The sequence below is a fragment of the Rhinichthys klamathensis genome, unplaced genomic scaffold (genome assembly GCF_029890125.1).
Source record: "Rhinichthys klamathensis goyatoka isolate OS25496 unplaced genomic scaffold, OSU_Roscu_1.1 h1tg000059l_1, whole genome shotgun sequence".
NCBI classification, from domain to species: domain Eukaryota; kingdom Metazoa; phylum Chordata; class Actinopteri; order Cypriniformes; family Leuciscidae; genus Rhinichthys; species Rhinichthys klamathensis.
The window spans coordinates 10,794,924-10,810,813 of NW_026606604.1; the positions used below are offsets into that span (position 1 = coordinate 10,794,924).

Sequence of the window (15,890 nt, forward strand, 5' to 3'; positions counted from 1 at the left end):
CATGTATTTTTATTTCAGTTTTAGTCATTTTAATACTTCAACTTAAACCTATTTATTTCTGTTTTCGTTTAAGTTTAAGATTTGCATCTAATATTTATATTTTATTTTATTTTAACTTTGTTTCAATTACCGAAAACCGTTTTTTTTATATTGGGTAAAATGTTTTCAAATTCGTTAAATAGTCTACTTGAATTATATTTTAGCTTTATTTCTTTACCTTTTGATTTTACATACCATATAATAAAGACTTTGCCTCAAACTAATTAAAAATATTGCTGCATATCTTTTGGAAGATTTTTTTTTTTTTGGCGCCTCAACCCTCTGTAATTTTTTACCGAAAATTTTTACTTTTTTTTCTTTTCTATTATTATTTTACTTCATCAGAATGGTACGAAACTTGGTAAAGGTTTTGACACTTGCTGTGTGAACACACACAAAAAAAATCATGGACATGTATATGAAAAGGTTAAAGGGTCCTAAAAAAATAGTCACACTTGTATTGTTCGTGGTCAAAAATGAGCGCAAACGCTGCGGCCAAACTAAATCTTACTGAAAGCTCTTTTTTTAAATATCAACCTCGATTTTCTCACAGTTTCAGAGTAAAATGTGTTTTGGAATTTTGTTATATTTAATATAAAATTTAAAATATAATATTTTTGTGCATTTTTCATAATAATAAACTTAAACTTCTATGACTTTTTTTGTTTCACTTTTTTAACTGTTTTCAGTTCAGCAATAATCTGCCATGTGTTGTCTTTAAAAAGAGACCAAACTTAAGTCTGTGCTACAAAACATTCAAGATTTACCACAGTTAAATTTGGAAATTTGAATCGACCAATAGCAAACCACAACCATCCAATCAATTCCCCATGGACAAAATCAAGTCCCGTCCTACTTTTTTTTTTCTTCTTCGAGAAGCTGTTTCAGTCGGGTATACGTCACAATATAGGGAAAAAAAGACTAACGCAATTTCTGTTTCATGCGACTTTAAAATGTGGTTTACAAATCGTCATCAATGTTACATATAGTAAACGTGCCCAAAACAGTTTTATTCACAAATAAAATCCCCTTTATGTGCATGCATATGCTGTTATTTGTGTTAATTTGTCATGAGTAATATTTGTGTTATAAAGACAAAATCAGAACAAGAGAGATAAAGGCGGATTTTAACGATAAAGAAAAGAGGCGAGATCACAGCTAGGTATAATGAGTGTGAAATGCCACATGTCTGGAGGGAAGGACTTCCGCCTAATCAGAGATGATCAGTGTTTCAAAACAACAGAACGAGAGAGAGAGAGAGAGAGGAAGGCTTGGAGCTGGCATGAGCGCCGGGAGGGAGACGAGAGATGATGAGGACTGGTTATGTAAACAACAAGATGTTTAGATGTGAAGTTTAAATGACATGGTTCATTTTCACTGACCACGGACCGATCAAAGACAGCGCACGTTTGAGATATCAAGAGGTTCATCACCAACCCTAGAGGGCTTTTTTTAATTACTTTTTTGAGCTCGTCAAGAATGTACACCATATCTGCTCTTTCATTAATGGGAAACTCTCTCAGTTAAACGATATAATTAACTCCTAATGTCAAAGTAGAATAGCTCACAGCGATCTTCAAGACGCTAAATGGAGAAACAAGCCTGTTTGTAAGGGAACAGCACTAATTATAAAGTCAACTTAAAGTTATTGTAATTCCAAAGAAATCTTGATCATCTTTTATCAAAATACAATAACTTGCTTCGCCTCAATGTAAAATGTGATTAGTTGATTACTTTTAAAAAAGTGAAGAAACTCATTGGCTTGGGAAAATTAACCCAACAAGCTTCCCTTCAATATGACTTAAAATCTCCAAATTACCTCGTTAAAACCTAAAACCACAATATAGTTTATTTTATCCAATTAACTTGGAATTGAAGTCTGTAACTCTGAAATTTCAGATATATCCTACTGAAAAATATTTTTTTAAGTACGGCTACTTTTCATGATCCAATCAAATGGACAAATTAAGTGCTGCCTTTTTTTTCCCCCTTAGTTGAACATAATTTTTATAACAAAATGGGTTTTGAATGCCATGGCATGTTGTCAAGCTTAATGTCAAAAGGAGTGTGTGGATGCTAAAAAGCATTAAGGGACCTTTCTGTAAAATAACACCACAAATTCATGCAGTCACAATAATTTGTATCTCAAGTGATGGGCGGCACCAAGAAACTAGTGCCGGCCTCAGATGACACCGCCCACTGAACGCCAGATGCATATTGTTCACATAAAAAGGCACTGGATAGCTGACAATGTCATTTTCCATTCGGATAAACTGGTCGCTGGTCATGAGAATTGGTAAGTAGCTGTTTTACATGTAAGAGATAACGTAACCCATACAGCAAAATATTTTGTTGTCTCAAAATATTGTAATTTTTTCAATAACAACCGACTGGATGTAGCCTACATTATCCCACTTATTACACGGCTACATAAGTAAATAATTAGACACAAAATATCGATTTTGAGTTTGAATTAAAAAATGATGTTAGCTAATTAAACACAAACCTTCCATGAAGAAAACCAGATTTGAGCCTGGACAAATGAACAAGTTCAAACAAGACTGACATTTAAGGGATAATGTACAGTCGTGCCACTTATTACACAGCTTTTCATCACAGAAATAATGCCAAGGACAAGAAATATTGATTTGAATAAAAAACGTTTCAAAGTTCTTATTTTCCATTGCAGCATTTATTATAAATGAGTTATCCGTTTATATTATTATTATTTTTTAATTTAGGTGCCTCGTAATCTTCAATCAAAATAAGTTCCCCTCCCTCTTACGTGTTTACTGGTGTGAGGGCGGAGCAACCTGTCACTCACATGAGATCCACCAATAGCAAACCACAACCACAAGCCCCGCCCTACATTTGTTCTTGTTCAAGAAGCCGTTTTACTCAGTTATACATCATTTCTGTAAAATGCCACTTTTAAAATCTCACCTGTTTATTATTTTATAATCCATTACAATGTACAAATAACAAAACAATCGTTCTAGCCGTAAGACGAACACTTATTACAGTAATACTGAATTCCTGCAGTTTAAATACAGTGGATAACAGAGGCGATAGATGGCACCAGCTAATTTTGAATCAAATGAGAGAGAGAGAGTGCGTCCAGCCATGGCATGATACGAGAGACATGAAAAAGCGCTGGCAAATACCTGGATGAGTGGTCTTTATCAAAGACTATAGAATATCACACGAGGCATCACTTGTATTGTTTTGAATGGGGAAAAGTGCAACGCTCAATATGGCGGAATAAGTCTAATTTACGATATTCCATTCATAATTCACTGGAATGCACGAAGATTGTCCTCAAATCCTCACGTCTCTTTCCAGGTTTGTTTTCCCAGGTAAATGCAATATATAATCTGTCAAAATGACGGAAATCACTTTGATATAGTGTCACGTAATGCTGAAGTTAATGAACATTTTTGATTAAGGCTTGTTATACAGATATATATTTGCCTACTACAGTGATATTTAACCAAAGACTCGCGCTTTTGGGGCTATTTTTGGTTTGTTGAAAGTACCTTGTTGATTCTTTTAAACTTTTAAATTTCATTTTAATGTTCAATGGTTGAAGTCGATTAACGTCATCTCATTGTGACACTTTTTTAACGTATTGCGTTCATAGAGCGAGCCTTTCACTGATTGTTTGCAGCTTAACGGAAGTTACACCCATAATTCGCGCAAAGCATTATGGGGCGTAGGTTGCCATTGATGACATCATTTTCGGAATTCCATTATTTCGTTATTGGAAAATAACTGACTTTCGGAATGTTGTGACCGACCCGTCAGAATCAAGCATTTCAGAGAGCCGTGTAGCGTTGGATGTAAAACAAACCCCTTCCAGTTGAAAGCCAACTTTCTTTTAGCTCATTACAAATCTGTAACCTGGCCCTAGCCAGATGAATTTCGCTCCGCCTAGCTTCACTCACATCCATCTGGAACCTCTTCCATTGAGAGTGATTTCTCCAACCAACTTTATGGTTTAGCCAATCAGGACGCAGGGCGGGAGTTTCATAGATGTGACGTAGTGGAGAAGCGACCGTGAGACTGTTTTGATTCAGACAACAATGGCGGCTCGCATCGAGGAAGCAAGCGTTAACATTGATGCTGCTATTTCATCCGTGTTGTCCAATCTACCTATTATTGTTTAATTAAAAGAACATCAGAGAACGGCTCTTAAGGCTTTTTTTGGTGGAAACGATGTTTTCGCCCTTCTCCCGACCGGATTTGGCAAGAGCTTGATCTACCAAATGGCTCCTCTGGTAGTGTGAGTGGTTGAAATAGCACGTCGATAAAGATGACAGACAAGTGCCTTATCCAATCAAATGCAAGGATTTTTGATAAGGCCCAGCCTTCTGAAACGCCATTTCAATGGATCGGTTCCAGATGGATGAGTGAAGCTAGGCGGAGCGAAATTCATCTGGCTAGGGCCAGGTTTACAAATCTGAGCACCGCTGGGAAACCCTAAAGTTGTACAGTAGGTCCCAGAAAGGGCAAATGATGACCTGGAAAGTCGCCCCACAACCACTGTGGCCTTGAGCAGGGCATTTAACCCCAGGACTGCCCTTCTGGTAAGTGCACTTAAGTCGCTGTGCATGAAGAGAAGCGTCTGCTAAATAGCCAATAACCAAACATCAAGGAGAGGTCAGTCTACCCATAGCCTGCCCCTTTCCTCTGAGGGTGTCTATGTGTATCCTCAAATTAGAGTCATCGCAATCAGAATGTCATCTCAGACACAAAGATACCCGCCGACGCGCACATCAAAACACGGAGGATGGAAAACAAACCGCCGATGACTGACAGGTGAGAAAGGTAACTGTCTGCGCTCTGAACACAAACAATTCACAGACTGAGATCTGCCAATAACAGGCTTCCCGCGGGGAAAAGCATGATGAAACATGACCATAATACACAATGCATAGCCAAAGCAAATCACACTCGCGTAAAATAGAATAATCCCTTATTTTCCATGGATTAAGCTGTTAAAGATCACAGTCAGCCCTGCTAGTTAGAAGCGGTGTAAATCAGCGGATCAAGTCAATGTGAGGTTGTTTTCATACAGGCAGAGATGAAGGTGATTTTTGTGCATAAGATTGCGATGACATTTCCAGACCCCTTTGATAAGCCCAGTTTTCTTATCTCGCTGAGACAGACTTGAGACTACAGCGGGACACCTGCTTACATTACCAGCGCTCTCATCAGAGACCGTGCAAGATCTTCAGTAATGTTATTTAGAGATCGTATCGATACCAGGAATCTCTGTTTTAAGTTGGGAATTGTCACATGCTAGGAAAAAAAACACAAAGTACACTTGTTAAAGTCCTCATGAAATCAAAATGGACAATTTATTTGAGCAGGCCTATACAATGTATAACATACGTCACCTTAAAATAAAGTGTAATCGTCATTTTTACAGTGTAATTTCTGTAATAATTTAGATTATCGTGACTAGTTTCCTTCATGGTTGTTTTTGATACTGTGCCTTTAAGACCTTCATGTAACCTCCTTTTTCACATGTGAAATGAGTTTTAGCAAATTGTTGCACTCACACATGGGCTGCTGTGGAGCTGAGTTTAGTTTTTAACTGCTCCATCCTTTAATAGCAGCCTCCACACGTCAGATGTGTCATCCAAACTGTGGAGATGCAGACCGAAATTATAAAAGTGATGATGAAAATAAGCTTCAGCCCCTTAAATCTATAAACATTGGGATTCTTCGGAAGGATCTGCGAAACGGCAGCTGCTACACAGCAAAAGGTTTGGTGAACTTTTATTTTACTTTTACTATTAGTTCTTCTGGTGTTTAGCAATACTCAAAGTCTGTTTAATAAGGCAAGTCATCACATTGTGGGCATATTTGTAAAAAACCCAAGCAGTAATTTTAGCCATGCAACTCCCATCTACTATATAATATTTAGAATAAACGGTTGTCAAATAATTAGTTGTAAAACCAGTCTTTTTTTAGTATAATTTAGAGACTACTATAGATTTTATTAGAATTTTGAGTTAGTTTTTAGTTTAATTAATTATATTTTATTTTAATTTAATATAATAAAATGTTATTGAAACCTAAATGTACTTTATCAAAATAAAATACATTTCAAAAAAAAAATTGTTCAAGTTTTAGTAATTTTGTTGTGTTTTGTAATTTTTATGTCAATGTGGCTTATTCATTTTTCATTTAATTATTTTTTTTGTATCAAGTTAAACTAAATAAATGTTTTGAATTGTTAAAATAAGTTTTTTTTTTTTTTGCCATCGCTCATTTTTTTAATCGGGAATAAAATCTGACAACAATGTAGGCTACTGTATCAAAAATTGTGGTCCATTTTCTTTGCTGTCTGTACAAAGATAATTCGCTCTTGTAACCGTAAGGCGGGACTTCCGTTCCTATAGTCGCCATTTTAAACATTGAGATGTCACTTTTAACAAAAGATTGGCTTAATATATGCTATATTATGGCTTCAGTATATGCTTTTTTTGGTCTAAGCAGGACATTTTCTGAAAGTAACAGTATGTTTTCAAGTTTTTTACTTCAAAAGAATTTGCCACAAAAATTCTCATACATATACACCTAATTTTTCATGTAAGCGCGGGTGCGGCCATTTGTAATTTTAATATGTCTGGCTTCCTGTGTCATTCGCTTCCAGTTATTTTTAGCTGTACAACACAGCTCGTTATACTGCTTGATATTTCAACCTGATATTTCTTACCATATTATTTTAATGTTGTCTTAATAAAAAGCTCGTTTGTAGCACTATACAGTTTACTGCACTTTGCTATATTGTTTCCCTATACCTGATAATAAATCGGAAGTCTCACACATTCACAGAATAAACCTTACATCCGCGTTGAAAAATTCACGACCAATTCGTACGAATTTGTACGAGTGATTAAAAGGTGGCTAATTCGTACGACCTCACTCGTACGAATTTGTACGATTTGTCTAAACCCACGTGATGGGTAGGTTTAGGGGCGGGGTCAGGGGTAGGTCGTACGAATTGGGCAACTCGTAAAATATGTACGATTTTGCAAAAATCTTACTAATTCGTACGAGTGAGGTCGTTCGAATTGTTATTAATTAGCCACCTCGTAAAATTCGTACGAATTGCCTTAAGATCGGGTTGGGTGGACAGTGTCTCGTTTTCCACTAAAAAAACTCAAAATTCCTAAATCAAGAAGCAAAATGATTTAAGATAATAACCCCCAGTTTCACAGACAAGGTTTAAACCGAGTCCCAGACTTAAATGCACGTTTGAGCTGTTTTAACTGAAAGCAACTTGTATATCTTAAAGTCAGAGCCATTGTTTTGTCTCAAGGCACACCAGTGATGTTTTTTTCTAAGGCACGTTTATAAAATCTACTTAAATGTCCTAATTGAACTAAAGCCTAATCCTGGCTTAATCTAAACCCTGTCTGTGAAACCAGAAAGTGGCGTGGAAACGGGGGGTGGGCGTGGCTTGCTGTCTGTGATGAAGGGGCGGGGCTGGTTGTGATTGGTGGAATTATATTAGCAATCTCCTCCCAGACTTTTGCGTAACTCAGTTCATGTAAATGTCAGTTTGCAATGTCAAGGCTTCAGGTAAACGTGGTGCAGAGCAGATGAGGACATTCGTTTGTCCATCCTCTCATCGCCAATGACACCAGCAGCAGCTCAGTCTCAGTTTGACGCGAGTTCACAGAAGTCAGACGAGTAACAGATCTCACCTTTAGCTGTGAGCGAGACGCAGGCCCGCTGAGCTCAGACTGGCAGGTGGGCTGCATGTGGCTCATGTAAAGTGCCAGCTGATGGTTTATCTGCTCCAACAGCCTCCAAACTGTAAATGACAAACGGAAGCGCTGCTGGGATCTAATGTCACGTACTGTAGCTGTAATTTAGATTTACTTGATATATTGATTGTGTGAAATGTGCTTTATGATTGTTCCAGAGGTGCAAATTAAAGTTTCTGATATTGCTATTAAAGGGACAGATTGCCTATTCTCGAGACACATTAAAGGGATAGTTCACCCAAAAATGAAAATCCTGTCATCATTTACTCACCTTCATGTCTATCCAAACCTGTATGCATTTTATTCTTCAGCAGAACATAAAGATATTTTCAAAAAACTTTGGGAATCTAACAAAATCGTAAACCATTGATTTTTATTGCATGGCCCTTTGTGTTTCACACAGGATTGGAACGACATGAGAGTGAGTAAATGATGACAGAAATTTCATGTTTGGGTGAACTATACCTTTAAGAGCTCAAGTAGATGCATGTAGAATAGCATTATCCAGACAGCAACATAGTGTCGGCCCAGATCCGGGTCACATTCATGTAGATTCAACGCGTACCAGATGTGAGCCGGATCTGGGCCGACACTATGTTGCTGTCTGGGTATGTAAGTCATGTTGGTTAACTTTCTTCATGAAAATTATTACAAGTGTTGCCAAGAATTCATGGAAACACGCTTATTCACTCATTTCAAGCCCTGATGTGCACTTTTATCACCATATTTTAAGAAGTCAAATTCGGTATATCAAGTAAGTGCCGGCATACACCCCGAAATTCACGCTCGCTGACAAACACACACAAAGCAGCTGTCACTTCTCATTAGGTGGGTGTTTTCCAGCTGAGTTGGTGTGATAGGGCTGGGTGACTCGACCAGCGACAGTGTGTTATGATGTGGACACACCCGCAGGCGAGAGAAAGAGGTGGGTGGGGGCATATCTACAGGACACACACACACAGTTACTCCCAGTAAACGGACTCAAATGCTTCACTGTTGCAGGCCATCCCATACAAACCACAAACCAGCAGTGTAAGGGCGGATCTCATGAAAACCGTCATGAACATCTCTGGGTCTCCTCAAGTCAAAAGAAAAAGAAAAAACTTTGATGAAAATGCCTATTTTTAGGACCAATAAGACATTTTCAATTATCCACCAGTTTACCATTTTCCGAAAAATTTTCTTCAAGGGTGCATTAAATTGATCAAATGGGATTGTAAAGATTATTCAAATTCAAGGTTATTCAATTACAAGATATTTCAATTCTATTTGCTGTTCTTTTGAACTTTCTATTCACCAAAGAATCTGTTTTCTTTTCTGCACTGTTTTCCACATTGATAATGATTAGAAAATTGAAGAATCTGCATATTAGAATGATTTCTGAAGGATCATGTGACACTGAAGACTGGAGTAATGATGCTGAAAATTCAGCTTTGATCACAGAAAAAAATGTAAAAAATAAATAAATAATTAAAATAGAAGCATTTTTATGATTATAACAATATAATGTAATAATAATATTTCACAATATTACTGTTTTTCCTGTATTTTTAATTACATAAATGTGTGTGTATATACAGTATATATATATATTAGTGCTGTCGTGATCAATTTGCATCTAACATGAAAGTTTGTATATGTGTGTGTATATATACATATATATGTGTGTGTGTGTATACACATAGATAAAAATAATGTCATCACTATGCAAAAAAAATAGGCTTCATTTCTTTTATGCCAAAAATATAATTTCTTATTATGTTTCTTGTGATTTTTGCAGTTGATATTTCTGTGAATTTCACTCGAAAGTAACATTTCCCAAAGTGACAGTGTTCAAAAAGTTTACTTTTCACTCTAGTTACTTTACATCTTGATATGCAGACACTTGATTCTGTTTCAGATGAACATAGACTAAAGCACTCTGACAGGACTGCTCTCTCTCTCTCTCTCACCATCCTCATCCATTCCATTAAGACAGATGCACAATCTTAAAACCTTGACCATCTCTCACAAACACACACACACACAGAGGTCTTACTGTGCAGGGCCGCTGGCCCGCGTCACTCTGTGTTAGCATAAGAACAGCTTATTACAGACAGAGAACATCACCATGGGCCAAGCCTGAAGATGAAGCGAAGTGAGTGAAGAAGACAGAGAGAGAGAACTCACAACTGCCATATCTGTGTGTCCGTCTGATGCACATGTTTATTACTCATGTTTACACTGCAAGAGGAACATATACGCTCTTGCTAATGTAGCTGGATCAACAAAACCAACCTAAATATGATCATTTATACCCACAAAACAATTTTTATAGGTCAAATCAGGTTAAAAAAAATAGCTCTTTAAAGAAACAACTGCAGGTTACCAAAACGAAAACTTGCATAATTTCCCCATCTGGACTTATTAATATTCAGAACAGCACTCCGACTTTTGCTTATGTCAAAGTGTGATTCTCCTGTTGACACGTTAATATTTGCTGGGTAAATACACTGCATGGGTCATTTAGCATCACAAAGAGTGAATTTAGTACAGCAGATGATGTTGTATCTGTTTAATTCAGATATAGATCAAAATATATGATGTTCACAAAGAGCAGCAGAAGATACTGATACATTCGTTCCATTTTATGAAAGCGTGAATTCATAATTAACAAATAAATGTGTATTGAGGTAAAAAAAAAAAAAGTTGCATTGTTGTCAGTTCTATTTTATACAATATATTACATTTAAGATTAATCACAATTATTGTGTTGATATTTATGCAGCCTTTGCTTTTGCTCTACTGTGCTATGATAGCGCTCATATCACGGGGCTCTAGAGGTACCGTACAATCCACAGAGATCACATAACACAGCTGTGTACAGTAACCGTCAATATGGAGATTTCATAGATGTAGCTCAGGCTGCAAACTAGCTGTCGGTGGTGAGGTCAAGTGAGGTTACACATCCAATAAAACCCTAACAAAAACTTAAAATGGTAAAATCCTATTCTTTGTTGTTTTCAGACTGAAATTAAAATTCTGTCATCATTTACTCATTATCATGTCATTCCAAACCTGTATGAGTTTAGGCGTTAGATTAAGCCAGGATTAGGCCTTAGTGTGAAAGTCAATGGGGTCCAATGTTGTTTGGCATTCTTCAAAAAGCAAGGAATGCATACAGGAGTGAATGATGACAGAAGTTCAGTTTTGGGTGAACTATCCCTTCTATTGCCATTGAGTTCTGTATGTTTGCTAAGAGACGAGCAGTCTGACTGTATACAGGAACAGGCCGCCGAGCCCGGCGACGGCTGCCACGGCGACCGCCCTGACGACCAGAAACTCCATGGAGTCCTCCAGCTTGGTGTGCAGTCGCAGCACCTGTCGGTGAGTGTCCTCGCGAGAGCCCGAGTTCTCGATCACGTGACTGGCCAGTCCACGCTTCTCTTTGAGGGGCATCTGAGCGCCAGTTCTCTTTTCGGCCTCCTCCTGACTCAAACCATCCCTCTGCATGAGTCGGGACAGCTGCGTCGCCGGATCACTGCCAAAATACACACTCGTCAGGTGGAGATTTCAGTGTTGGCTTACACTTGGTAACACTTTATTTTACAGTGTCCTTGTTACATATGTTACATGTACTTACCATAGTAATAACAGTAAATTATGCATAATTACATGCAACTAACCCTCAACTAAATCTAATCCTAGAGTAAGTACATGTAGTTGCTTATTATTACTTGTATTAACTTGTAATAGTGTAACCCTTTATTTTAAGGTGACGTAGTTACATTGTACTTACTCAAATAAGTACCGAGTAATATTTTGGTTTGGTTTAGGGTTATTTACTTGGGTAATTATGTATAATTTACTGTTATTACTATAGTAAGTACATGTAGTAACTACGTCACCTTAAAATAAAGTGTTACCCAAAACTATTAAATAATTTTTGCAAAGCTGGAAAAGTAAACGTAAACCTCCATGAAAATTTGAAATTGGCAGCTGAAAAAAGTTTGTTTGAAGTACTAAAATGACTAAAACTGAAACAAATATTAAATTAATATTATAGCTAAATGTATATAAATAGGTGGATATAGCTAAATAGAAATATTGAAAAAAATATAAAGTAACATTAAATTACTGTAAGCTATAATAAAAATGAAAACCTATAGGATAAAATAAAAGCTAAAATAACATTATTATCTGCTTTAAAAACTACTTTAAAGTAACCAACCCAATCTGACTCGCGTTACAATGATTTATGAAAAACAGAGAAACTAAAAGATTTAAAAATGTATATGTATATCATACCAGTATACGACAACAGTGTGGGTTAGGAACCGAGTGAGACGTCGAGTTTCGAAAAGCAGCGGCACATCCAAAATCACATACCTGTAGCCTAAAGAACAACACACACACAAGCGTTTATTCACGAGACTCATGCCTACTCATAATCTGCTTTGTGTGTGAGTGTACCTTTGATGAAGTACAGCAGTATTTGTTTGAACATTTCTTTATGTATTTCTGGGTGTGTGATGGAGTTCAGAAGTCTTCGTTTCTCTGGGTTGGAGAAGATTATCTGCCCCAGTTTCTGTCTGTCAATCTCGCCATTGTCTAACAATATTTCCTGTCCAAAGTGCCGCAAAATCAGTCTGTACGCTGGGCTCTGGGGCTTCACCACTGAAGCACAGAGAAAAAACACACAAATAAAGCACACATATACACACATACACCATATATAGGCCTATATAAAAACAGTACTAAACACCTTTTCGGGCAACCAGATCTGCATCGATGACAGGACAGCCCAGCTCTTTGAGTTGAGAAGACACTGTGCTCTTCCCTGATGCGATCCCTCCGGTTAACCCCACCAGAAACATGCTGAAACAGACAGAAAGCATCATTTACCCATTATCATTTACAGTATGTGGCTCAAGAATATTGATCACTGGCGCTTTCTAGCGGCCACCACTGGAATTTCAATGAAAATTTGGGCTCATTAATATGCATTTACAAGAGCAGTAGGAAACCTGACAGACTCAAACAACATTTCTATTAATACTAACTAACATTATGATTGTTGACTTGTTTATATCTGTACATTGTGCGGTAAAACATATTAATTCAGTTGACAAATTTTGCTTAGCTCAAATCACTCATACCACAACAATAATGTGATTATAAATAGTAATAAACACTACTGACATTTAAAAATGTTAAAAATATACAGAAAACGCAGTTACCCAACAGCAATGACCTACTTATGCTGTAAACAGAGATTATAAACGCGTTTCTGCATATACATTTAGACGAAAATAAAGACGAGCCTCAAAGAAACCCCAAAACACAAATCTCGCGCTTAATGGAGGGTTTCTAAAGGGTTTGACGACTCTTTAATAATACTAGATAAATATATTCCCATTATTTGTGTACATAACATTGACCTGTTCGCTTGAAAGCAATGTTTTTCTCTTCCTCCTCTTGGTAAATAATTCAACATAGCACATTAGCGCCGACACGCGGCCTGGAGCGCAAAGACAAGTCTGAGAATGTGGAGTACACAGCTGAAGTCTCAGCAAAGCTTTTTACAGGGAAGGTTAATTAATTAATCCCTGCCTGAACCAACAAACTGGTTTACCATTGCCTGTAGTAGGCCTATTTATACAATGACAGGCAGGTAGGCCTACACTATGTTGAAGCAAGAGTAGAAATGGCAGATTTCCAAGAGGCTTTATTGAACAACCTTGCTCTATTTTGACATTTGTCAAAAAGTCTTTGCATTTTTAAGCTTGTTCTATGATAAGGAGTGGAACTATATATGATTTAGATCAAATGTTATCAAGACAACCAGACTTTCAGGAAAAAAGCTTTGAATTCTGGGTAAATAAAATGTATTTCTATTAGTATTTAGTCTCACAGGTCATTATTGTGAAATCTTTGTGTGAAATCTTTTCATATTAATTAATAAAGAACAACACATCACATCAATGCAATTTGTAATGAGTCATTGCATTAGCTGGTATTATATGCGGGCAATGAAAGTTAAAAAATAAACTTCTATACTCTAAAAGATGATTGACAGCTCATCTGCGCTGTAGACCAAACTTTCAGTTTCATATTTAATACAAACAGAAATGAAGGGAAAAACCCACAAGAAATGGAATTTCTTTATTTTATACCACATGACTTTCGGACACGTCAGAAGTGAAACAGTCCATTTCACATGTGATCTTTCTAGGATATTATGAACAAATTATAAAAATTGCAAAAGATCCATCTGTTACATTTTAGAACAAATAAGCAAATCTGTTGTGCACAATGGAAACAACATCATATCAGAGCCATATTCATATTCAGTCAAAGAGAGAAATATTTACACAGTACAGAGGGAAGTGTGTTTTAGAGCACCACATGTACATTGACAAAGATTTCCTGTGTAAATAACCCACAGGTTGTGAACAAAATCTGAACAGATGGAGGAAGTGAATGGCTTTTGATTTCAGCTCTTATTGGTTTGAGTAAACCTCGTGCTAAAAAGAGTGTGCAAATCTAACCTCAGTGAAATTGTGGGTGAGTTATTATACATTTTGAGAGGATTAGGGGTGTCAGCACTTATAGTAGCCTATATAATCCTCTGTAGAAATCCACAACAACAGCGTAAGCTATAGATTTTAAATCTCACTCTTAATCGCCAACTTTGTGATGAATAATCCAGAGCTTAATCTCAGTTCCAGTCAAATTTGTGTAATAGTTATTATAAGGAAGAAAGGAAGGGTTGCAACACACATATGAGACATGTTGCAACAGCGCTGTCATTTGTTGTGAGTTGACAGTCATTGCAGGAGACAGCATTAATCACTGGTCTACATGTGATTGGCATCAGATCAGCATGAGCAGAGCTATTTTTGTTAAAGTCTCTTTCTATCATGTTTGATAGTCATCAAATAGCTCTCGAGTGTCTCAGCCGTCATGCTCCATACGGTACCCTGTAAATCTGCCTTAATCATTCAAAATGTTGCTTTAAAATGATACAAGTGTTGTGCTTGTTTTGATGATGGTTAACACGAGTCAAATAATAATACGTTTTTTGACAAATTGTCCATAGAAAAGTAACAAATTAAGAAGTGTCGTAAATTACTAGCTTTTAATATCTGAATGGCTTTTTAAAATGAGCAAAGTCAGATTTTTTTCACAGTCAATGCAAGTTACAGACAGCGTGAATATTAACAGCGCTGGAAAAGTTTTGACCTGTAAACTGGTATAGAATATTTCAAATTGGCATTTGAAATTTTGGCAAATTTCTTCCCATTAGGCATCAATATAAGATGCATCTATAGCATCCACTTTCATGCTTGAATAGTGTCTATTTTAATTTGTTGGCATAAAAAATCTGTTGTCCTATACTAGTTATCTCATGCACATATAGGCTATCATACATATACACAAAATGCAAATAGCTCTCTTTTAAACAAACGAAAGGCCGACTAAAAATGCTAATTGTGGGGAATATACATTCATTTCTACTGTATCACAGTCAATGCTTTTTCATTGTAAGTGAGAACAGGGTCCCATTGAAAAACCTAATTTGGAATCAGCTTTTCCTAAACAAATCTTCAAGTGCTAGCTTTAAACTAGGTGCATTGGAGTGAAAAATGTGGTACGGCATTAAAAAGGAAAGGATTTCATATTACAATAAATCAAAATGCATTATGTAATAACTTACAGAAATTGCTATAACATCACATCACACATAAATGTGAACATAAAAAGCCTTAATATAATTTTCCTCAAGATAATTAAGGACTAACGGTAAAAAATCTGGAATGTTTGAAATCTGAACTGTACATTTCAGATGGAAGATTGAATGAGGGATTGACATCAAAATTATGAGTATTGAAGGTAGAAGAACGAAGGGATACCAATAAATATACTGCATTAGAACATAAGGAAACAAGAAACTTCTCTAAAGTTTAACATGAAGTTCTGGAGACATCAAGTCCTTTGACACAAGCTAAAATCCATCCATTCAAAAAGTTTTTTATCCCCAAATCATTGAGAGTGAAAAGGTACTTTTGGATCCAATAGTTTGTA

The 15,890-nt window shown here is 36.5% G+C and overlaps 1 protein-coding gene across 2 annotated transcripts; it reads right to left on the bottom strand.

The window, feature by feature from the left end:
• Positions 1-10,793: 10,793 nt before the first annotated feature.
• dcakd (dephospho-CoA kinase domain containing) lies at positions 10,794-13,319 on the bottom strand. 2 transcript variants are annotated; one of them, XM_056249404.1, is made up of 5 exons: positions 13,244-13,319; positions 12,568-12,680; positions 12,276-12,479; positions 12,111-12,198; positions 10,794-11,343 (listed from the first exon to the last, which is right to left on the bottom strand). In XM_056249404.1, exons 1-5 carry the CDS (start codon positions 13,297-13,299, stop codon positions 11,058-11,060), a joined length of 747 nt encoding a protein of 248 aa, XP_056105379.1. In that variant the 5' UTR covers positions 13,300-13,319; the 3' UTR covers positions 10,794-11,057. The 2 variants fall into 2 exon arrangements, with proteins under 2 accessions (XP_056105379.1, XP_056105380.1); XM_056249405.1 differs by having other exon boundaries at positions 13,127-13,292.
• Positions 13,320-15,890: the final 2,571 nt, after the last annotated feature.

What these genes read in the sequence shown, in the direction of transcription:
- dcakd (XM_056249404.1), bottom strand. Translation starts at nt 13,299, where the DNA reads ATGTTGAATTATTTACCAAGAGGAGGAAGAGAAAAACATTGCTTTCAA. An exon ending in CATTGCTTTCAAGCGAACAG is followed by an intron (nt 12,681 to 13,243) that starts GTCAATGTTATG and finishes TGTCTGTTTCAG; the next exon opens with CATGTTTCTGGTGGGGTTAA. An exon ending in AGATCTGGTTGCCCGAAAAG is followed by an intron (nt 12,480 to 12,567) that starts GTGTTTAGTACT and finishes TCTGTGCTTCAG; the next exon opens with TGGTGAAGCCCCAGAGCCCA.